The sequence below is a fragment of the Mesoplodon mirus genome (genome assembly GCF_964341445.2).
Source record: "Mesoplodon mirus genome assembly, chromosome: 19".
Taxonomy (NCBI): Eukaryota; Metazoa; Chordata; class Mammalia; order Artiodactyla; family Ziphiidae; genus Mesoplodon; species Mesoplodon mirus.
Window position 1 is genome coordinate 49,591,570 of NC_138995.1, and position 22,162 is coordinate 49,613,731.

Below are 22,162 nucleotides of genomic sequence, written 5' to 3' on the forward strand. Positions count from 1 at the left end.
ACCGCGCCGCGGACTCCGGCTCCCAGAAGGCCGCGCGCGCCGCGGCAGAGGCCGGTGGGCGCCAGGCCCAGGCTCGGGCGCCAGGCTGCCGAGGCAGAGAGGCGTGCTCCGGCGAGCCGGGCGGCCGGTGCCATGACGCTGTTCCACTTCGGGAACTGCTTCGCCCTGGCCTACTTCCCCTACTTTATCACCTACAAGTGCAGCGGCCTGTGAGTGCGGGGCGGCTGCGGGGCGGCCGCGGGGCAGGGGGGCGCGGGCCGGGCCGACCCCTCACCGCCCGCTCCCGCAGGTCTGAGTACAACGCCTTCTGGAAGTGCGTCCAGGCCGGGGTCACCTACCTCTTCGTGCAGCTGTGCAAGGTGAGGGCGCCAGCTGTGCCGCGCGGGGGCTTCGCCCCACGCCACCCCGCCCAGACCCCCGGGGAGGAGCCGGGCTTGGATGGGCTGGAACCCGAGGAGAGGTCCGCAAGCAACTTTTGTATAGCACTTTTAGTATCATTGAGAACATTCAATTGTATGACTAAGAGGGGTTTGGATACTGCTAAGAGCCTCTAACTAACCCCCAAGGTCCCACCGGCAGTGCTACTAACTGCCCTGGTGGGTAACCAGCCCCGGCACCTTCAGGCCTGACCCCGATTCCTTGTGATCACCACAGAACCCAGACTTCCAAGCCCCTGCCCTCAATCTCCCCTGCTCCTGCCTTCTTGCCCCCATCTGGTGGTCCCTCTCCTCATGGGCCCCCAGAACCCCAGTGTACTGCCCTCCACATACCACACTAACTTCCCACCAAACCCACGTGGTTGGTCTCCCTCACCTTGAGGTGACCTCTCTGTTTTCTGGTCTCAGATGCTGTTCCTGGCCACTTTCTTTCCCACCTGGGAAGGCGGCATCTATGACTTCATTGGGGTGAGTGGGGCAAGGGAGGGGGAGGGAGTGCAGGAGTGGGGCCCCCTGGCACCTCTGCTTACTCAAGCCTCAACCTGACCCACAGGAGTTCATGAAGGCCAGCGTGGATGTGGCAGACCTGATAGGCCTAAACCTTGTCATGTCCCGGAATGCCGGCAAGGGGGAATACAAGATCATGGTTGCTGCCCTGGGCTGGGCCACCGCCGAGCTCATTATGTCCCGGTGTGTGCAGCAGCCTGGAGCCCAGATTCCTGAGAAAGGACACCTGGGTTCCAGGGGGGTGCCGGAGGGTGGGGGCTCAGATTCTGGGTGCTGAGGGTGTCTGGGTACTGGAGAATCCCTCCCTTTGCCTTCTTCAGCTGCATCCCTCTCTGGGTTGGAGCTCGGGGCATTGAGTTTGACTGGAAATACATCCAGATGAGCATTGACTCCAACATCAGTCTGGTACGCAGTCCTGCTTTCCCACACACGCGCCTTTTTGCTGGTGACTCTATTCCTCCTGAGGCCTGGCCCTGACTTCCCGCTTGCCTCCAGGTCCATTACATCGTCGCATCTGCCCAGGTGTGGATGATAACACGCTACGACCTGTACCACACTTTCCGGCCAGCAGTCCTCCTACTGATGTTCCTTAGCGTCTACAAGGCCTTCGTCATGGAGTGAGCTGGGTGGGGCTCGAGGATGGGCCCAAATGGGTTGGATTATCTCTTCTCCCTTCTTCATTGCCATGTTTCCCCACAGGACCTTCGTCCACCTATGTTCCCTGGGCAGCTGGACAGCACTTCTGGCCCGAGCGGTGGTGACGGGGCTGCTGGCCCTCAGCACCCTGGCCCTGTATGTTGCTGTTGTCAACGTGCACTCCTAGGCTTGGTGGCCCAGACTTTCACGTACCTTTTCCCTGTCTCCAGGTTTCAGTGAAGTAAACCGTATTTGGAAAGTTGTTTCTGCCTCTATCTCTCTGTCTGGAACTATCTACCAACAGTGTGCTCTCCTGGGTCCCAGAGGCCCTTGTTTTGGAGCCAGGTAGACAAGCTGGGAGACTAGCCAGCACTCATCTGTCCTGTGTTCCTGGACCAGTTCCTTTGCTTCCTGTTTTCCGCAAGTTGACTGAGGGCTTGAAGCAGACAGTCTTTAAGCAGTGGCAGAGACCAGGGCCCTCAGGGAACAGGTGATAGAGGGGAGCTAGAATCCAAGAGATGGTTCTTGAGGGCTTCTCCTCACAGCCTTAACCTGGCCCTCTCCCACATGGCCCTTCCCTGGCTGGTCACCTCCTAGGTTCCCAGCCCCCAAACCAAACCCCATCCTTTTTTTTTTTTTTTTTTTTGCCACACCACGCAGCTTGTGGGATTTTAGTTCCCTGACCAGGGATCGAACCCGGGCCCTCGGCAATGGGAGTGTGGAGTCCTAACCACTGGACCGCTGCCAGGAAATTCCCCCCATCCACCTTTTATATGGCAGCCAAGGGGATCTCTCTGAAACCTCAGTCTTACTAGCTCACCCTTCCCTGCTTACAACCATCTGGGGCTCCTCCTTGCACAGGAACAGTCCAGTGACTTGACTCTTGGTTTTGCCCTTGAGGGCCTATTTTGTGATTCTGAGGTCCTCAGATTAAATCCTGGCCTGAGTCTTCTTAGGGTGGAGTACAGAGACAGCTGCAGCCCAGTAGTAGAGCTGTTGAGCCCACCAATTTGGATGTTGTCCTGAATGCCACCCTTCTCATCCCACCCCTTCCCTGGTCTAGTAGGGCCAGCTTCCTGCCCCTTTCTCTCCCCATCCCTGAGGGGGATGGATTAGAAGCAGGGCTTTGAATGTCATGCTTAAGCTCCACCTGGATGCAAGTCCTGCCCACCTGGGAAGGTGCTCTCCAGTCCTGGTGTTCCCAGTGGGATCCCCCAGGGCATGGGATAGGGCAAGTGCCCCCTCCCTCCCTCCACGAGGCTGTCCAGGTCCTGCAATAATGTTATTTGACCCTGGGCCTAGGAAAGCACCAAGCACAGCTCTCTTCAGCTCTGCTGTGAGTCTTGGTGTTTTCAGAGGGAGCATTTACCCTAAGGTGGGGCAACCACCATCTAGCCCCACCTCCTCCTCATCGCTCCTAGTCAAGACAGGGTCCACAGGGGTCTTGGGTGGGGAGGTGAGTGATAGGTCACCCTGAGTTTGATATGAAAAGGGAGTAGATGGGGCACTCCCCCAGCCCACGTGGGTGGATACGTAGTGACACTGCTTTCTCCCATACCGCCACCCTATGCCCCACCTAGCCTTTTGCACATATTGGGACAGTGAAGGTTGCAGAAATGACTGTTAAACAACTATTTGCTGAGCAGGGACTCTGATCCAGGCCCCTTACTGGTGGCCACCTATCTGTGAAATAGCCCCAGCTTTCATGGGGCTCAGGGACAATCAGGGAGCACAGGCCAGAGGGATCAGGGCTGTGATGGGTGAAGCCTGGTGGGAGTGGTGGGCCTGATTAGCTAGACTACAGTGATCAGGGCTGTGATGGGAAAAGAGGGCTATGTCTGTCCTGGAGGAGAGGATGTGTGAGCTGAGACCAAGAGGATGTTAGTGGAGCAAAGAGAAGAAAGCAGGTATCAAGGCCCGTGTAAAGGCCTTGAAGTCAGAGACAGGGCCTGGCCTTTCCAGTGAAACGAGAGCTGGTTGGAATGAGTTCGGGGGGCGGGGGCTTGTGAGACTGCAGAAGTCAGCAGGGGCCAGATCACAGAAGGCTCTGAGCCTGGGCAGTGGGGAGCCATGGAGAGTTCTAGGCAGGGGAAAGACAGTCAGTTTTGGCTCTAGGAAGAGCTCATGGCTGCTGGGTGGATGGGGAGACTCAAGCCAGAAGGCCGGCCTGGACCAGGGCAGGGCCGGCAGGGGTAGGAGGAGAGTGGCTAGAAGCAGAGTAGACAGGTGGTGACCAGCTTATTTGGCCAGGTGGGGCGGGGGGCGGGGGGGGGGGCGAGTAGGGAGATGACCAGTGAGAAAGGAAAGAGTGAAGGGGTCCAGGGTAACACAAGTTTGGGGTTTGTAAGCTCCCCGAGGGCTCATTACATTTCCCAGGGAGAAGGAGCTGCAATGATGGGACCGTGGGTGGGATCAGGTCTGGAGGATGATGCAGAGGCCAGTGTGGGTCCCCTTGAATATGCTGGGGGCAGGCTAGAGACAGACGTGGGCACCACTGCAGACAGAACTGAGGCCAGTGGGGGAGGGGTACTGTGCCTATGAGGAAGGAGAAGCCAGAGAGACTCGTCAAAGAAAGGGGAAGAGAGGCAAGGGGACTGGGAAAAGCAGTGGCAAAGGTGGGTGGGGGTGCTGTGGGCAGGGGAGTCTCCAACAGGGGAGTTGGAGGGCTAACTTCAGGTGAGGGGTGTGAGGAGGGGACCTGTGACGTGGCCTCCAGGAGTTGGTTGGGACTAACCAGCGATAGGGTGCCCATTGCAGCTGCAAAGGCATAAGTGGAATCAGAGAGGAAACTTGTGAAGTGGGGAGGGGATGCTTGAGGTGGAAAGGATTCTGACCAGAGAGGGAGAGTGGGTGCTGAGAAAGGAGAGCCCAGAGGTGGTGTTCAGCTAGCGGAGCAGTTAAAGGCGCCGCTCTGGAGAGGGCCCGTGGCCACGTCCAGCTCGCCTAGAAATGCTGTAACCTAGGCAAAGAGATGGGAATTCCTTCCCCCAAGCAGTGTTTACTGAGAACCTACTATGTGCCAGGCTGTGTTCTAGAAACTGGAGATACAGCCGGGAACAAATAGCCCCTAAGTTGTAGGACTGTGGGAGATCAAAGGGGCTCATGAAAAAACACTTAATAAGACGATGCCCAGCACTGAATAAAAACACAGTGGACGTGAGCTGGTTTATTACTATCATGCAGACATGAGTGTGTTTTTAAAGAAGACCCCCCAAGCAGCCCTCTTGCCGGCCTGGAGTCCTAAGGACGGAGCCACCTCACAGGAACTGCTAGTTCCCACTCCCCTTCAAAGTCCCCCCACCATTCAGGAGGGGACTTCCCTGAGGCCAGCTCAGAGGACTGGGCCTAGGGACTGCTCCTCCGGGAGGGTGGGTGGGGAAGGGGAGTGGGGAGGGTCTCCCCAAGGTTGAGTTGCCGTGGGCCACAAGAGCAGACGCAGGTGGGGCTGGGACTCTTGACTGCTCAGATGTTTTGGTGGCTGTCCGGAGGGTCCCATGTGTCCCCCACCCCCACCCCTACTGTGGTGGATTCGAGGATGGCTTGAAGGCAGCAGTCCTTCTAGTAGTAGAGTTCCTGGTCCCACCAGCCTGGGAGAGAGAGAGGAAGGAAGGAGACTCGGTGCTCGGGGGATGCGGGGCGGGGCTGGGGTCGGGGGGAGCCAGGGGCTCAGAGCTTATAGCTCAGTGGTAGTTTGATATGGAGGGTCAAGGGCTTGGAGGTCAAGTACTGGAAATCAAAGGTCAGGGCCGCTGCTCTGAGAAAGTTTCAGCCCTCCACCCCCAGGTCCCCAGTCTCCGCACTCACTCCCTGGGCAGCAGCGAACTCCAAGTTTCCGGATCTCATCATAGACGAAGATGAGGAGGCCAAAGGGCATGGGGACCAGCCACCACTGGAACCTGAGGCACAGGCGAGATGGCAAGGTCAAGGCTATCCCCAGGTCTGTGTCCCGCAGGCCCACCCCGATGCAGCTCACAACCCCCTCACCGAATGGGCATGAAGTTGAAGATGTTGGGCATTCCAGGGCAGTAGCACAGGAAGCAGCCGATGCAGACCTGGAACACGATGGCGATCACCAGGATCCTGTTCCTGCAGGTGGGGCAGGACGGGAGAGGCTCAGGCTGGCGGACACGGGACAAAGATAGGCCTTGAGGAGTGGGGCACCGGATGGGAATCAGGGTACTGGGTCAGAGGAGGCCAGATAGCAGCAGCAGGGAGATGTTCTAAACACCGACCACTGGCACGGCCCGCACCTCTCCAACAGTGGACACCGACCCTGTCAGCATCACCCCGTCAGCTGGTGAAACATAGACGGGCCAGGTGAGAGGCATGAGGTGGGAGCTCTTGGCCAGCTACTGATAAGGAACGGTAGCACCCGCACCGGCGCGTCAGCACATGCAGCACTGGGGTTTGCTGGCCGCAGTAAGCCCTGGTCAGGGCCTGCTGGGACTTGCAACCAGGGCTCGGAGGGCAGGGTGGGGGCGGGGCGGGGGCCACCTGAAGAAGCCCTGCTGGAAGGCAGAGAGGCGGCGTGTCTTGCGGATGAGGACGTCGGCAATCTGGCACATCTCAATGCTGATGAAGAACACGGTGTAACAGGTGTACTGCTGGTACAGGCGCTGCCCGAACGTCTGTGGGCCAGGAGAGAACACAAACAGCCTGAACCCAGGCAGAGAGCCTCTGCAGGCAGCCGGGCATGCGGGGCCTAGGGCCACGAACCCCTAAGTGCTCCTTCCCTTGCGTCAGAGGCTGGGTTGGGGGCAGAGGAGAGATGCAGGATCTGCCACGTTTGCAGGGCCCCAGAGTGCGGGGCCTAGAAACCTGGTCTAGTGCAGCTTGGCCGTCACTGCCTGGGCAAGCGGTAGGCCAGGCCAGTTGCTTTCATAATGAAAAGAGTGATGTAGACTGTTCTGGGCACCTGAAAGGAGGCACCTGGGAAAAGGGAATTCGAATCCTGAGGCAGGATTTTCAAAGTCCAGTGACTCCAGGACCAGGGCAGATGGCAAAAATGACCAAAGTGGGCCAGGTGGGCCTTTGAGGAACACGACACATGCCCTTTCAAAGGGAGTAGCCACTATTCAGTCCACTTCTTCAGTATAACTATTTTTATACATATCAGTTAATTGTGTAAGGAACACTTACTATGCTCCAGGTCCCAAGTGTTTCACATGTATTATCTCACTTAATCCTCCTAATAATCCTAAGAGATGGATTGGTGGTATTCAAACTTCAACATACATCAGAATCCCCAGAAAAACTGGTTAAAACACAAGCCCCACCCCCAGAGTTTCTGATCCCAGAGGTCTGAGGGGGAAACTGAGAATCTACATTTCAAACAAGTTCCCAGGTGATGCTGCTGGTCTGGGGACCACACTGTGAAAATCACCGCGGTGAAAATCACTGAGATAGTATCAGTATATTAGTATGCTCTCCACTTTACAGGTGGGCAAACTGAGGCACAGAGAGGCAAAATACCTTGCCCAGGGTCACACAGCTGTGGGGAGCAGTGGCAGACAATGAATCCAAGCAGTTTGGCTCTAAGATCTATATTCTTAACCATGACAGTAAATGTTTAAGGGGAATATCCTGATCTGTCGCTCTATAGGGCAAACTAAACACGCCTGCTAGCCAGATCTAGCCTCTCTGTGCTCCAGACTTTCACTCAAGTCAGCCATACATGCAAATGCTCTGTGTAAGTGATGCTGCGGGGAAAATAACAGAATGGGGGTGGGGGTGGTGGTACTGGCTCCACACCTGAGACGATGTGTTGCTTTCAGGGCAGAGAGGACCCATCTGCAGCTGGGGTCATCAGAAGCAGGAGTTCGGAGCTCAGGACAGTGGTGGGAAAGGCCCCTCACCCCAGAACTGGCAGAGAGCCTGGGTGTCTGGGAGGCTCTGGCTGAGCTCAGTCACACGTGGAGGAATGAGTGTGGGCCACACTCAAGGTAGGTGGCATCCCATGAGTCACGGGACTCATGGGATGGGGCAGGGGCTCACCCACTCCTGGCCATAGCTGTCCTGCAGATCTTGTAGGTGGTGGTTCTCCCAGTATGGCCGGAGCCCCACACACAGCAGAGGGAACCAGCCCTCCTGGGCCATGGCCGTGAAGTAGTCAGTGAAGCCAGCAAATGACTGGATGGCACCTGGGAGAGAGGCAAGGAGGCACAGGGAGACAGACATGGAGACACAGAGAGACAGGGTCAGGGACACACACACAGAGATAGGAACACAGAAACAGTGGCATGGAGACAGACAAGAACACAGTGACAGACATGGAGAGACAGACACAGAGACAAGGACTCCAAGAGAGATCGACAGGGACACAAGAGACAGGGCACAGAGAGAGGCAGGAACAGAGACACACCCAGAGAACCCAAAAAAGACAGGAGGCAGTGACCCAGAGACAGGGTCATGGAGAATGAGGCCTGGGACAGAGAAGAGACACTGGGGACCATAGAGACCATTGTGTGCAGACAAGGACTCAGAGAATGACAGAGACCCAGGATCAAATGCAGACACCAAGATCCAGAACAAGGCAGACCCCCCCGTTAGAGACTCCACAGCAGGCGAGCAGCCCTGCAGGGGAGCCCGCGCCCCGCCCCCGGGCACGCACCGATCTGGAAGTAGGAGTAGGCAGCCAGGGGCTCGTTGACCAATCGGTCACGCTTCGGGTTCCGTGGACGCAGGTGCATGATGTCACTCTCGGCCTTCTCGTACGCCAGGGACACAGAGGGGAACTGGCCAGGAGTGGAAGGAACTGGGGTTGATGGCTCGCCTGGGCCCCTGTCCCTGACTCTCTGGAGCCCCCCCTCCCCGCTGCAGTGGGCAGGGACAAGTGAGGTTAGGAGGCAGGACCCACGGTGGCCACACAGCCACACCTGCCTGGACGGCCTGGGTCCGGCTGGCCCTTGTCAGGAATGCCGGCATGTCCAGTCCACACGTGTGTGCCCACCTGTCTTGATGTCCGTCTCCATCAGAGCATCTGCATTATCTCTGCTATTGGGCGTTCTCTGTCTCTGCCTTTCTCGGCCCCCCTCCTCTCCGCCCTCCTCCTGTCTGTCTGTTTCTTCTCTGGGGTCCTCTGGTCTTGGCCTGTTTCCCTGTTGCGCGCTGTTTCTCTCTTTCTGTCCCTGACTTTCTTCATTTCTTTGTCCCCATCTCCAGTCTCTTTCTCTGTGACTGTGCCTCTGCTTTTTTGTCTCTGTGTTCCTGTCTCTATAGCCCTCTTTGTCACTCTCTATCTCTGAATCTCTTCTGTCTCTCTGTGTACATGTGTCCTCCTCCCTGCCCCCCACCCCATCTGTTTGTGGACACAGAGTGGCAGCAGAGCGTACTGACTGAGGGCAGAGGTGCTGGGGTACCTGAGTACCTGGGCTTGAATCCCTGCTGTGCCACTTATTAGCTGTGTGACCTGGGGCAAGCCGCTCAAGCTGTCTAAGCCTCAGTTAGCTCATCAGTAAAATGGGTATGATAAAGAAATAAAGCTCATCTCATAGAGTAGTTATGAGGACAAAATTAAGTAATTAATGTGTGCCTGGCCCAGAGCAGACATTATGGAAGTGCTGTTGAATAAAGACGTGACATGGCCATGCATCTGGCTGCATTTGTGGCTGGATCTGAGGATCTTTTCTGTCTCTCTGCCTTGGAGTCTGTCTGATGCTGTTTATCTGTCCATGTCTGTCGAGGGATGTCTGTCTGTGATCCAAGTTTGGCCAGATATCCGTGTCTGTAAAATCTCTGTTTGTCTGAGTGTCCGTATCTGAGTCCACGCGTGTCCATGAACCTGTCCCTGCCTATCTGAGTGTCCACCTGTGTGTCCCCGTCTGTAATTCTGTCCGTGGCTACCTTCCTGCCTGCCTGTGTGTCCACATCTGGCTGTCTGGTATACACACATCTGTATCACTCTGAGTCCAAGACTTTCCGTGGTGGTCTCTGTCCATCACACCTGTCTGTGGGCATATGTCTCTGGGCACTGTGTGGGTGGGGGGCACTGGGGCATCATGTAGACTCACGATGTCGGTACAGAGTTCTATGAAGAGGATGGTGATGCACCCGAGGGGCAGGGGCACGCTGACGGTGATGTAAATAAGGTACGGCGTCAGTTCAGGGATGTTCTTGGTCAGTGTGTAGGCAATGGACTTTTTCAGGTTGTCAAAGATCAGTCGGCCTGTGGGAGTACAGCAGGCACCTCAGTCTCCTCAGAGCCCATTTCCTCCTGTGCCCACACTGCCTGCCCCCATCTCTGACCCAGCCCGGACCCTGCTCCACGCCTGTCACAATGGAGGCAAAGTTGTCATCCAGCAGGATCATGTCGGCTGCATTTTTAGCAGCATCCGAGCCGGCAATGCCCATGGCCACGCCAATGTCTGCCTTCTTCAGGGCTGGGGAGTCATTCACACCATCCCCCGTCACAGCCACGATTGCACCCTGCAGGCAGTGGGTACAGGTGGGAGGTTGGTCAGTGAGAGGGCAGCCCAGGGCCAGCCAAGCCCACCTGCCTGACTTCATCAGCAGGGTCGCACCAGTCGCTGGCAGCTCTCCACAATCACCAGCTTCTGCTGGGGGCTGGTACGAGCAAACACCATCTCAGGGTGGGTACGCAGTGCCTCGACCAGCTCTGATGGGTCCATGTCCTTCAGCTGCATGCCATTGATCACACAGGCGCGGGCATCCCTAGAGAGGGAGGTGGGAGGGCATCGCTGGGGCCTCAGTCTGTGTGGGGTGTGGGAAGAACCAGGAGGAAGGCTGAAGGGGGCTTACTTCCTGTTAACCTGGTCCACGGGCACACGGAGGCGGGAAGCGATGTCCTCCACTGTCTCACTGCCTTCCGAGATGATGCCCACACTGGATGCAATGGCCTTGGCTGTGATGGGGTGGTCACCTGTCACCATGATCACCTGTAAGGGGAACCAGCAGACCCTTGGCCCCTTCAGATTAACCCACTCTCCCTGTCCTCCCCAGTGGACATCCCCCAGCCCCAACCACAGTGATTGGTTCAGGGATGAACATGTGACTCAATCTGGTACAACTGTCAGAGAGGCATTCTTTTTTTGGTGGAGCGGCTAAACAGGTGGGACGTTAGTTGGAGCTGCTGGAGGGTCGTCATCTTTGTCCACCACAATGGAGAACTGCTTGAGAATAAAGCCAGCAGAGAGAAAAGCAGAGCTGAGACGTGGAGAAAGGCAAGTTCCTAAAGACATTGAACTCCTGGATCCAGCTATACCTGAAGCTTCCTTCCCCAGAACTTTTCAGTTCTTGAGCCAATATATTCCTTTGTGGTTCAAGCCATTTTCGGGTGGGTTTCTGTCACAGGGTCCCTCATCCCCAAATACTGCCATCCTCTGTTCTCACCCCTGCCTGGTCCTCTCCCCAGGGACATACCCGGATGCCTGCTGTGCGGCACTTGAGCACAGCATCAGGAACAGTGGCCCGGGGTGGGTCTATCATGGATACAAGTCCCGCAAAGCACAGGCCACTGGATGGAAAGTTCATGTCCTCCACGTCAAAGGCATAGCCATGCGGGTAGTCCTTCTCACTCAGGTAGAGCTGGCAGAAGCCTGACCAGAAAACAGGGAAGTCAGAGAGGAGTCCTGGGTGAACCCTTTCATAGCAAGGCCAGGTGATGAGTAAAATGACCAGGTGCCTTGCACCAAGCACCTATGGATGCCTGACCCTGTGCTGAATCCTTCATTCACATTACAATTAACCCTCTGTATCCACAGGTTCCACATCCGCAGACTTAACCAACTGTGGATCAAAAATATTCCGGAAAAAATTCCAGAATATTCCAAAAAGTAAAACTTGAATTTGCCACACACTGACAGCTACTTACAGAGCATTTACATTGTATTAGCCATTATAAGTAATCTAGAGACGATTTTAAGTATATGGAAGGAAGTGCATAGGTTATATGCAAATACTCCACCATTTTACATAAGGGATTTGAACATCTGCACATTTTGGTATCTGTCGGGTAAGGGTGTGGGGGAGTGTGGTGGGTGTCCTGGAACCAGTCCCCATAGATACTGAGGGACAACTGTATCTGAATCCATCCCCACAACCACTCTGTGAGGCTACTAGCATCCTCACCTTGCAAATGATGAAACAGGTTTAGAGAAGGGACGTTTCTTGCCAGAGGTCACACACCAAGTAAAGTGGAAGATCCAGAAATTGGACCACAGGTTTGTGCCTTCTGGAGTTGAGGCAGGGGTTAGGGAAGTTTAAGGAGTCGAGACAAAAATTGGCGGGGGTGGGGGGGGAGGTCAAAGGGTCAAGAGGAGGACGCTGAAAGGCAGAGGTGAAAGAAAGCAAGGGCAGGTCATCAGCTGGGGCAAGAGCTGGGGAAAATCAAGGGATCACAGGTTGGGTCAGGATAGGTAAGACCCAGGTGAGAACAGGTTGGGAGAGGTTGGGTCAAGGTAGGCATTGAGGACAGTGTTCAGGACTGAGAGAGGGAAAGTCCAAGTTGAAAGTGTAGACTGGGGCAGGTCAACTGTCAAGCAAGGATGGGAAAGGTCAGGGTCAGGGCTGGGCCGGGAAGGTCGGGCAGGCTCCGTGCTAGCGCCTCCTCGCACGCGGGTTTAACCGCTACCCTGGCTTGGGGGTCTCACCCAGGACGCGTTCGCCCAGGCCTCCCAGGCTCAGGTAGGCAGTCTGGAAGGCCTCGCGCCATTGCTCATCCAGCGGCAGCTCCTGGCCCTTGATGAGGATGGAGCTACAGCGCTCCAGCACGCGCTCTGGGGCCCCCTTCATTACAAGCACGTGCCTCGGGTCGCGCGGGTCCTCCAGGGTGTGGATGGACAACTGTGGGCGGAGGAGGAGGCGGTGTTGTGGGCGAGGTCAAGAGGGAGGGGCGGGGCTTGGGGAACGGAGGGGCTGACGGCGCCCAAGCGCTGCCGAAATAGCCCTGGGAAGGTCAGTCAGGCGGGGACCGAGGGTGAGGGGCTTGCTTGGTGGGCAGGTCCTTGGTAGAGGCTGAGGTTTGGGGCGGACCTAGGGGCCTAGTTAGGGGACTGGGCGTGGGGAACGGGCGGAATTTGGGTCGGAGTTGGACTGGGGTGGGATTTGGATTAGGAGCTTCTCCCCACCGAGGGCCTGACAGCTGAGAGTGGGCGGAGCGCCCGGGACCTCGGTGGGGTTCGGCTGTGGGCGGGACGGGAGATGTGGGTGGGGTTTGGCTGTGGAGAGGGAGGGGACTAAGAGTGAAGCCCAGCCGCAGGCCAGTCCTGAATGTGGGTGGGGCCTGCAGTGGGCAGGGCTTGTTGTGGGCGGGGCCGGCCGCGGCTGGTGCACACCTGGAACTTGTTGGTGGAGTTGAAGGGGATCTCGCAGACTTTGGGGAAGCGCTCGCGGTAGCCCATGGCATTGCCCAGCGTCAGCTCCGAGAACTTCAGCAGCGCAGTCTCCGACGCGTCCCCGATCACGATGCGCTGGGAACGCAGGCCGGTGTCAGGAGCGCTCCCGGCTGCACCAGGAGGCTCCGGGTATCCCCTCCCCCGAGCGCCCCGGCTCTCACCTTGGGCACGGGCACTGCGTCCTGGCCCGACTTGAAGGCAGCACGATTACACAAGGTGAGCACGCGGCACAACGCCCGCCACGTCTCCGAGGACTGGTCAAACGTCTGCCCTGGAGGTCAGGCATCCAGGCTGGGGCCGCGAAGGAGCTCTCCCATACCAGAACCGAGCCCCGCCCCCCGGAATCAGGACTGGATCCCCGCCCCAGACCTGGGTGGGACCCAAACAACTCCTCATACCCCAGGACGGAGCTTTCTCTCCAGACTCACTATCGTCTCCCATGAGACCCAATAAGTACCAAGCCCCTTCACAGACTTGCAGTTTAGCCCCCTCCCTAGACCCAGGACGCAGCCCTTCGCCTGATCAGATGGAGCCCCCTCTCCATTAATGCAAAGCCCTCCCCAGGCTCCCTTCAGGAACCGCAGAGCTCCCCCCTAGGTCTCCACCATCTACCGGATCCCGCCCAGCTGCTGTCTCCTCCCACCCCCACACCTGACTGGTCTTCTGTAGTGTCAGCCGAGTGGATGTGGTTGTCGAACCACAGATGGGACACAGTCATGCGGTTCTGAGTGAGGGTCCCCGTCTTGTCAGAGCAGATCACTGACGTGGAGCCCAGTGTCTCCACTGCTTCCAAGTTCTTGACTACACAGTTCTTGCTGGCCAGCCGCTTGGCTGTCAGGGACAGGCAGACCTGGGGGAAGGGTGAGGAATGCAGGCGTGGGGACCAGGCCTTGCTCCCAGTCCCACTTCCCTCCTCTCCAGGCACCGGGGATCCTTTACCCTCGCCACGGTACTGCGTATGCAGCATCCCCCTGCAAAGAGTAGGCTTTTTCTTGCCTCCAAGCTTTCGTCCAGCCTGTGCTTTCCACTTGGGATGCCTCCCCTATCTGTCCACCAGATATACATAGCCAGGCCCTGCTCTAAGCTGCCCTAGCTGAGATTCTATAATTTCTCTTATCAGCACAATCAGAATGAGAAAACTAACATTCCCTGAGCCTCCTCTTGGGCTGGCCCTGGACTGAGTGCTGACTCTTGAAGGCTACCCACAGCCTTCAACACTGGACCTCAGCCTCCTCCTGTCAAAGTCCCTGCCTGTTCATCTCTGAGTCCTCAGCGTGTGGCACAGGACATGGCCCAGAGTAGCCCCGGGGTGGGGGGGTTCCTGAATGGATGGGATAAGTGGAGAGATGGGGATGGGGGAGAGGATGGGGGGGAGGATGGGGGGAGGATGGATGACGGGAAGGTGGGTGGGTGGATGGGAGCAAAATGGATAGATGGACAGAGAGGGAGAGGATGGAGGGAAGCCCGGATGAACGAACAGACAGAGGGACAGGCCTCTCAGCTCACTGCACTGCTCTTCTGCTTCCCCAACTCACCGTGACAGTGGCCAGCAGCCCCTCAGGCACATAGGCTACCACAATGGCCATGAAGAAGACCATGGCCCGCAGGAAGGTGTAGCCAATGCACATGGCCACTATGAAAAATGTGGCACCAAAGAGGATGGCCAGGCCTGCGATGATGTCCACAAAATGTTCAATTTCGATAGCGATGGGTGTCTTCTCATTTTCTACTCCCGAGGCCAGTGATGCGATGCGCCCGATGATGGTGCGGTCGCCGGTGCTCACCACCAGGCCCTGCGCGGTGCCTGCGGTGGGGCCAAGAGGGTGACTCAGCGCTGGGTGGGCAGCACTGGGGGCGCGCACAGCGGCGTGAACCAAAGGAGGGGCAGTCATGGAAGGCAGCGGGGGCAGCGTGACCTGGGAAGGGGGTGGCAATAATGGGAGCTAGAGAGGCAGTGTGCCCCGAAGAGTTGGCAGTCATGCGATGTAGAGAGGCAGTGTGTCTCAGAAGGAAGCAGAAGGGGGCAGTGGAGGCAGCGTGGTCAGCTGGGTGGGTGGGTGGGGACCTCACGGACCCTCAAGGCACATGGTGGAGAAGAAGGCGATGTTGCGGGTCTCCAGGGGGCTCTCGTGCGTGCACTCAGGTGAGCGGGTCTGTGGCTCAGACTCTCCAGTCAGCGAGGAGTTGTCCACCTTGCAGCCCTGGGCCTGCAGGATGCGGATGTCAGCTGGCACTCGATCTCCGCCTTTCATCTCCACCAGGTCGCCCACCACCAGCTGATCTGCGTTGATCTGGAACTTGTCGCCATCTCGGATCACCGTTGCTTGCTGTGGGGCAAGAGCACCAGAGTTGAGTGGCGTAGGGAATGGGGGTAGAAGTTGCTGCATGCGGTGGGGAGGCGGGGAGGTGAAAAGTGCAGAGAAGTGAGGACCTGTGGGGAGAGATGGAGGCCAGGGATGAAAGGCAGGCTGGGCCTGATGGGAGGGGCCACAGAGAGATGCCAGGAGACTGCCAGTGCCCATGTGGAGACTTGGAACCTCAAGTGGCCAGGGGCTGGGGACCCACCTGGGGCACAAGGTTCTTGAAGCTGGCGATGATGTTGGTGCTCTTAAACTCCTGATAGTAGCCGAAGCAGCCAGTGACCACAACCACAGCAATGAGGGCCAGTGCCAGGTACAGCTGGCGGAGGTGGAGCGGGGCTGGGTTATGACTCGGTGCTGGAAGCTCCCTGCCTGAGGCCACCTGCCTGCTCTCTGGTGCCCTGGTAGTTTTTTCCTCCAAGGTCACCTCCGTGGTTTTCCCCCACTCTACTAGGAAGCCTCAGGCACTATTTCCTGTGACCTGTGTCCCTATCCCCATGTTCTTCATATCCCACATTCAACTGCCCTGTATTCTGTGTGTCTTATGTCCCTGTGTCCATACATCCCATTTCCTCTGGCTCTGTGGCCCCATACCCTATGACTTGTGCCCCGTGTCACCATGCACCTTGGTGGTATGTGTTCCATTTTCCTGTGCCCCCCAAGTCTTGCGTTCCCCACAGTCCTCTGTTCCATGTTCCCGTGTCCTAAATTCCCTGTGTTCCAAGGTTCATATTCTGTGTTTTCATCATCTGTGTGCCATCCTCTGTGTCCCCTGTGTCGAACAGCTCCTGTGCCCTCACGTCCCCACTTCCACGTGTGCTGCAGATCTCATGCTTCGTTTTCTGTGTCCTCCATGACCAGTGTCCCATGTCTCAAATTCCAGGTGCCTATGTCCGATGTCTCCCCATGTCTATGTACTCTTGAGTCCCCGTTCTGTGTCACATGTCTTAAGACTTTTCAAGCCTCTGTCCAATGTCACATGTCCCTACATCCCCATGTCCCTTGTCCTGACCCCGCTCATATATCCAATGTCCTCCTGTCCTGCATCTCACTATTCTCTATGTCTCTGTGCTCCCATGTCTAATATCTTATGTCTCTCCATGCACTGTGTCTTGAGTCTTGTGTCTCTTGTGTCCCCATGCCCTTGTGTCCCCATGTGTGAGTCCCAGTGTCCCCTGTGCCCTCTGTCCTTGACCTGTCCCATGCCCTCTGTTTCCCAAGTCCCATATCTTAAGTGTTGCATGTCTATGTCTTTGTATCCCTGCTTACGTCCTCTATCTCTGTGACACAGTCTCCCCTGTGTCCCCTGTGACCTATGTCCTTGGGTCTGTCTCATATCCCAGTGTCCTTCGGCCCCCATGACCCATGTCTTAGAGATGTTTTCCACCTCTCTATATCCCCATCATATGTCATTCGTGTTCTGAGTCCTATGCTCAATGTCCTCTGTCCCCCAGGTCCCTGTTTCCCATGTCTGGCCCCAGCACCCGCCACTCACATTGTCGTCCGTGGTGAGGTCGCCCTCGCTGGCCTGGATGGCAAAGGCAATGAGGCAGATGGCAGCGGCCACCCACATGAGGCACTGCAGACCGCCCGCCAGCTGCCGGGCAAACTTGACGTACTCGGGGGTGCCCCGCGGCGGCCTCAGGGCGTTGGGCCCGTCCCGCAGCAGCAGCTCGGCCGCCAGGCTAGCAGACAGGCCCTGGGGGCGGGAGGAGAGGGTCTTGGTGGTCACTAAGGACTCTCCTCTCATCAGTGAGAGCTCCCTTTCCCTGCCTCCCTCTCCCTGCTCCCCCCTTGCCTTGTGCCTCTTTCTTTCTCCGTCTTTGTTGCCGCCCCTCTCCCCATCCCTTCTTTGTGTCTCTCTCTTCTCTCCCACCTTTCTCTCGGTGTCTTTCTTCCTGCTGTTTCTGTCTCTCTTCTGTCTCTTTTTATCTGCTTCTCTTACCTTCTCTCTCTGTTTGGCCTGTTTGGCCCTTTCTAATGTGTTTCTCTCTCTCTCTCTTTCTCTCTCTCTCTCTCTCCCCCCCCTCCCCCTCCCTCCCTCTCTCTCTCTCCCTCTCTCTCTCTCTCCCCCACCTCTCTCCCTCCCTCCCTCTCTCTCCCTCCCTCCCTCTCTCTCTCCCCCCCTCCCCCCCTCTCTCTCCCCCACCTCTCTCCCTCCCTCCCTCTCTCTCTCTCTCCCCCCCCACACCCCGCGCCTCCCACCCCGGCTCCTCTTTCCTATACCCACCCCTCCCTCTGCCCCAGCTCACCTTGGTCGCACTGGTCTGGTATTTCTGTTCCAGCTCGGGCACTGACAGCTGGTGGTCGTTCTACATGGAGAAGGCACAACACTCACTGTCTCGTGGGTCCTCACCCCTGCCCTTGCCCAGCCCCACCCAGCCCCCCACCCCACCAGGCCCCCTGGGGCCTCTGCTCACAATCTCCATCTCCTTCTTCATGTTCTCCAGTTTCTCCTTCCTCTTGCCCCCTCCACTGCCCGCCTTCTTCTTGCTCATCTTGGCTGCCACGTCCCCACTGGGACCAGGACCCAGCTCTACCTGGTACAGCTCGTAATTCTCCTGGGGGTTGGGAGACGGGGAAGGCATCAGGTCCCTCTGGAACCCCTGCCTCCAACCTCCACCCCCAGACCCCTGACCCTACTCACTGCCTTCCCCATGGTGCCCGGTGTAGCCACCCTCCTTTGCCGGAGACGGAACTGGGACCTGGACCAGCCCTGATATACCCAGGGAGAGAGGAGGTGGAGCAGGGCGGACCTGATTACAGCTGATCACGGGGCTCCTTGGGGTGACCTCCAGGCCTGGGCAGCTTGGGCATTCCCTACTGGGCTGCTCTACCTACCCAGACCCCATCGCAACCTGTCACTGAGATCAGGGAACCACTGGGAATAGCTGTACTAACAAGAGGAATAGCAAACATATGGTGCTCATTATGTGCCTGGCACTGTGCTAAGGGCTTTCACATATTAATTTATTTAACCTCACAACTACCCTTTGAGGTGAGTGCCATTCTTACCCACTCCCCTTACAGATGGGGAGACTGAGGCACAGAGGAGTGAAGTCACTTGCCCATGTCCCCAAGCTAGGACGTGGGAGGCAGGACTCAGAACCAGGCAGATTGGCTGCAGAGTGTCCCCTGTTAAGCCAAATAGCAGGCGCCAGACACCTGGAGGAGGGGTGGGGGGGAGGGTGCTCACAGCAGTCGCTGTAATAGCTGTCAGTTCAGAGCACTTGCTCAGTGCTGGCTCTGCCCTGTGCGCTTTGCTTGAATGCTTACTTAGCTCCTCACAACAGCCCTGCAAAGTTACGTTCTCTTATTAGCCCCCATTGTACAGATGGGGAAACTGAGGCACAGAGAGGTCAGGGACTTTGCCTAAGGTTGCGATGACTAAGTATCAGGGACAGGATTCCAGCCCAGGTTTGACCCCGGAGCCTGGCTCTCATATGGTACCATCAATGAAAACACTCACACTTCACAGCAGCACTGCCAAACATGTGCCAGGTACTACACATATGTGATCTCATGGGTCCTTGCAAGAAACCCCTGTGAAGGCAGCACTATTATTCCCATTGTGCAGAGGGGGAAACTGAGGCTCAGAGGACCCCAGAGGCATGCCATACTCCAGCTACAGCCATCACAGCCCTCAATCATTCCCCTGTCCCCACCCCAACCTGCCCAGGTGGGGAAACCATGGTGCAAAGTGGGGAAAGGACTTTTTGAACTTGGTGCTTAGTGCCAGGTTTGAGGTCTGGAAACCCCCTCGAAAGCCCTCCAGCCAGGGATCTCCTTGGGCAGACGTGAGGGGCTGGCCTGGTGGAATGGCAGGTCCTTGATATTCTCATGCTTGGGCCTCACAGGGTGGACGTGTCTCCAGGGGCAAGTGTGGGTAGATCTGATACGATAATTGCTTTGGCGATGTCCTTCTCTTCTGGGGCAGGTCACCTGGGAGCAGCTGGAGCCTCTCCCCACCACCACCCAGCTACAGGAAACCCCAAGAGAGGAGGCAGGGCTGAAGTCACACTCACTGCCCTTACAATGAGTCCACTTGTTCACGGGGGGCTTCTCTCTCTGAGTCACACGTGTAAAACAGCTTGTGTTACTCCTCTGCTTACAACCCTCCAAGGGCTTCCCTTCTCACTCAGAATAAACTCCAAAATCATTCCTGCAAGCTCTGGCCCCAGCTCACCTGCCCCAGCTGTCTCTACTGCCAAGCCGTTGGCACTGGCCTTGCTGTGCTTTGTACAGGCCAAGGTCATTCCTGCCCCAGGGCCTTTGCACCTGCAGTTCCTTCTGCCTGGTACCCTCTTCCTTAGATGTCAGCATGGCTTTTTCTCACCTCCAAGTCTCAGCTCATATGTCACCTCTTCAGAGCGTCCTCAGTTATAATACTGCATCCCCATCAGGCTCCATCCCCTCACTCTGTTTACGCACACCCTTTATCCCAACCTGACATTGTATCTCATTTGTTTGGTGTCAATCTTGTCCCATGAGAGGGAAGACCGGGACTTGGTTGTGTTTGCTGCTGTATACACAGCACCCAGAACAGTGCTCTCAGACACACAATAGATGCTCAACAGTCACTGTTGGATTGAAACAGGATTTATCTCTTTGAGTGGTTGGGAACATTCACTTGCAAACTTGGAGCACCAGCCAGCCTCTCAGGAAGTCTCAGTCATTGGGAATTCATCTGGTGCCCCTAGCTGTGTCCAGGGCCTGGGGAAGATATGCAGTCATGCCTGTACAGACTAGGGAAGCCCACAACCTAAGTCACAGATGGAGAGACTGAGGCACCATCACTGGAGGCAGAGGGCTGACCTGTGATACTGTGCAGACCTCTGTCAAAACTCAGGGACTCTCCTTCTCTGGTCCCTGTCTCACTTGTTTTTCTCATTTCTTAGTTTTGTTATGTTAATTTTCAATGCTTTATATTAAATATTTTAGACCTACAAGTTACAGGGATGGTAAAATGAACTCCTGCCTACCCTTCACCTAAATTTAACAACTTGACCACGTCTGTGCTAGATAGATAGATAGATAGATAGATGATAGATAGATAGATAGATTTTGGCTGAATCATTTGAGAGTAAGTTAGAGACAGGATGCTTGTTTATCCATAAATACTTAGGCATGTGTCTTCTATGAATAAGGACACTCTCTTACATTACCACAGTTCAATGACCAAATTCAAGAAATTAACATGGATATGACATTATGAACTAACTTAGAGAATTTATTTGAATTTCCCCATTTTTTCCTCTCCTGTCGTTTTCTTGGTCCAGGATCCAATCCAGGACCACACTTCGCATTTAGTCGTCCTGGCTCCTTAGTCTCCTCCAATCTGTGACATTTCCCCAGTCTTTCCTTGCCTTTCATGACCTTGACATTTTGGAAGCTATCTCCATTATTTTGTATAATATCCCTCGGTTTGAGTTTGCCTATGGTTCCTTGTGATTGGCAGAAGCACAGCCGAGACGTGTGTCCTGCATCCTGTCAAGGCGGGCTTTATTTTTGAGCCTTTAAGCAGTTTGGAATGAGGTAGACATTTGGGGGGTATCAAGAGGCTTAGGTAATGACCAGAGGGCTGTTCTATGATCTCTTTATTTTCTATTCAAAATGCTGACACAGTCACAGTTGGCACTCAACTGGACTGGTGATTCAAACAGTGGAAACACAGCCTCTGCCTGAGCCCCCAGACCTTCCACACCCAGCCCAGCCTGACCCTACTCTAGCCTCAGGGCTTCATCCATTCTGACTGGTCAGTGCCCAGTTAAATTTTTTTTTCAGCCCCCGTGATTACACAGCCTTCAGATGGTACACAGCTTTCAAGTTCTGTGTCTTTGGAGGATCTTTGCTTGTGCATTTAGTCCTTCATTGCGTGTCCAAGCAACCCTAACCCTGTCTCAGGAGTGGACACAGCCGGTTGCCCACAGTCAGGATCTGGATAAAGCGGGAGGTGCGCCAACGTTGGCACTTGAAGTGGCGCCGGGGCGGACTGTGCCACGTGGGGAGGGGACGGGCAACTCCCAGCACCATTCGGGGGCAAAGACTTCTCACAAGAATCTCACAAGCATGACACGATCCATTCAGCACGGTGGAGCAAGATTTCTCTGAGCCTGGGGCACACGGATCGTGGAGAATTTTTTGAGAACAATTAATGGTCAGAATTGAAAAAATTTTTCCTGACTGTTAGAGGACAGACTATTAAATGGATGGCGAACATCTGAGTCGGTTTTCAGGGGAATTTGAACAAGAGTCTCCTAGAATCGTGACCACAGACACTCTTAGGGGCTCAGCGTCCTACAAGGCCTGCTGGAATCAGACCCCTGGCTGTCCCTCCTTCTTCCCCTGTGCCACTTCCCCTCCATGTTTTAGGATGTCCACTTGTCAAAACGATCATTTCAAGGGAACTCCCCGGCGGTCCAGTGGTTAGGAGTCCTCGCACTCATTGCCGAGGGCGCGGGTTCAATCCCATCTCAGGGAACTAAGATCCCACAAGCTGTGCGGCGAGGCCAAAAAAAAAAAAAAAAAATCGTTTCAAGACTTTGGCACGTGCAGTTTCCTCTGCCTGAAACACTCGCCCTGTGTCCTCCCCATGTTCAACTACCTCTTGTCTTTCCTGCTCCAGCACAGATGTCCCTTCCTCCAGGAAATCTTCTGGGACAACCCGCCAGACTGGGTCAGGTACCCACCCTGGGCTCCCACAGACCCCTAGGCTTCCCTTTCCCAGCCCTGACCACTCCGACCCTTAATTCCTCCTTCACAAGCCTGACCAGTCTGGGCTGTCACTATTTGGTGACATTTCACCTCCCCGCTGGACTTAGAGGATGGGATCCCGGATGCCTCAGTCACCACTCTGTGCCTGCACCACCCA

At 56.1% G+C, this 22,162-nt stretch overlaps 2 protein-coding genes across 3 annotated transcripts; one reads left to right on the plus strand and one right to left on the minus strand.

The window, feature by feature from the left end:
• Window positions 1–21: 21 nt before the first annotated feature.
• On the plus strand, window positions 22–1,842 carry TMEM147 (transmembrane protein 147). The gene is made up of 7 exons (XM_082605882.1): window positions 22–209; window positions 290–359; window positions 846–905; window positions 991–1,127; window positions 1,265–1,349; window positions 1,440–1,561; window positions 1,644–1,842. The coding sequence occupies exons 1-7, from the start codon at window positions 133–135 to the stop codon at window positions 1,765–1,767; spliced, it is 675 nt and encodes a 224-aa protein (XP_082462008.1). The 5' UTR covers window positions 22–132; the 3' UTR covers window positions 1,768–1,842.
• A 3,296-nt stretch (window positions 1,843–5,138) lies between these two features.
• ATP4A (ATPase H+/K+ transporting subunit alpha) lies at window positions 5,139–18,150 on the minus strand (the record flags this gene model as incomplete). Of its 2 annotated transcripts, none has more annotated exons than XM_082605826.1 (21): window positions 17,712–18,150; window positions 17,544–17,603; window positions 16,787–16,990; window positions 15,497–15,610; window positions 15,006–15,258; window positions 14,467–14,735; window positions 13,583–13,781; window positions 13,093–13,202; window positions 12,872–13,006; window positions 12,188–12,380; window positions 10,959–11,134; window positions 10,338–10,474; window positions 10,127–10,250; window positions 9,836–10,004; window positions 9,590–9,744; window positions 8,191–8,314; window positions 7,575–7,720; window positions 6,075–6,208; window positions 5,565–5,666; window positions 5,385–5,476; window positions 5,139–5,167 (listed from the first exon to the last, which is right to left on the minus strand). In XM_082605826.1, exons 1-21 carry the CDS (start codon window positions 17,877–17,879, stop codon window positions 5,139–5,141), a joined length of 3,093 nt encoding a protein of 1,030 aa, XP_082461952.1. In that variant the 5' UTR covers window positions 17,880–18,150. The 2 variants fall into 2 exon arrangements, with proteins under 2 accessions (XP_082461952.1, XP_082461951.1); XM_082605825.1 differs by having other exon boundaries at window positions 10,100–10,250.
• Between the last annotated feature and the right edge of the window lie 4,012 nt (window positions 18,151–22,162).

Bases quoted from the DNA above. Each gene is read 5' to 3' on its own strand.
- TMEM147 (XM_082605882.1), top strand. From the start codon at position 133: ATGACGCTGTTCCACTTCGGGAACTGCTTCGCCCTGGCCTACTTCCCC. The intron at 210-289 runs GTGAGTGCGGGG...CCGCTCCCGCAG, and splicing joins ACCTACAAGTGCAGCGGCCT to GTCTGAGTACAACGCCTTCT. The intron at 906-990 runs GTGAGTGGGGCA...CCTGACCCACAG, and splicing joins GCATCTATGACTTCATTGGG to GAGTTCATGAAGGCCAGCGT.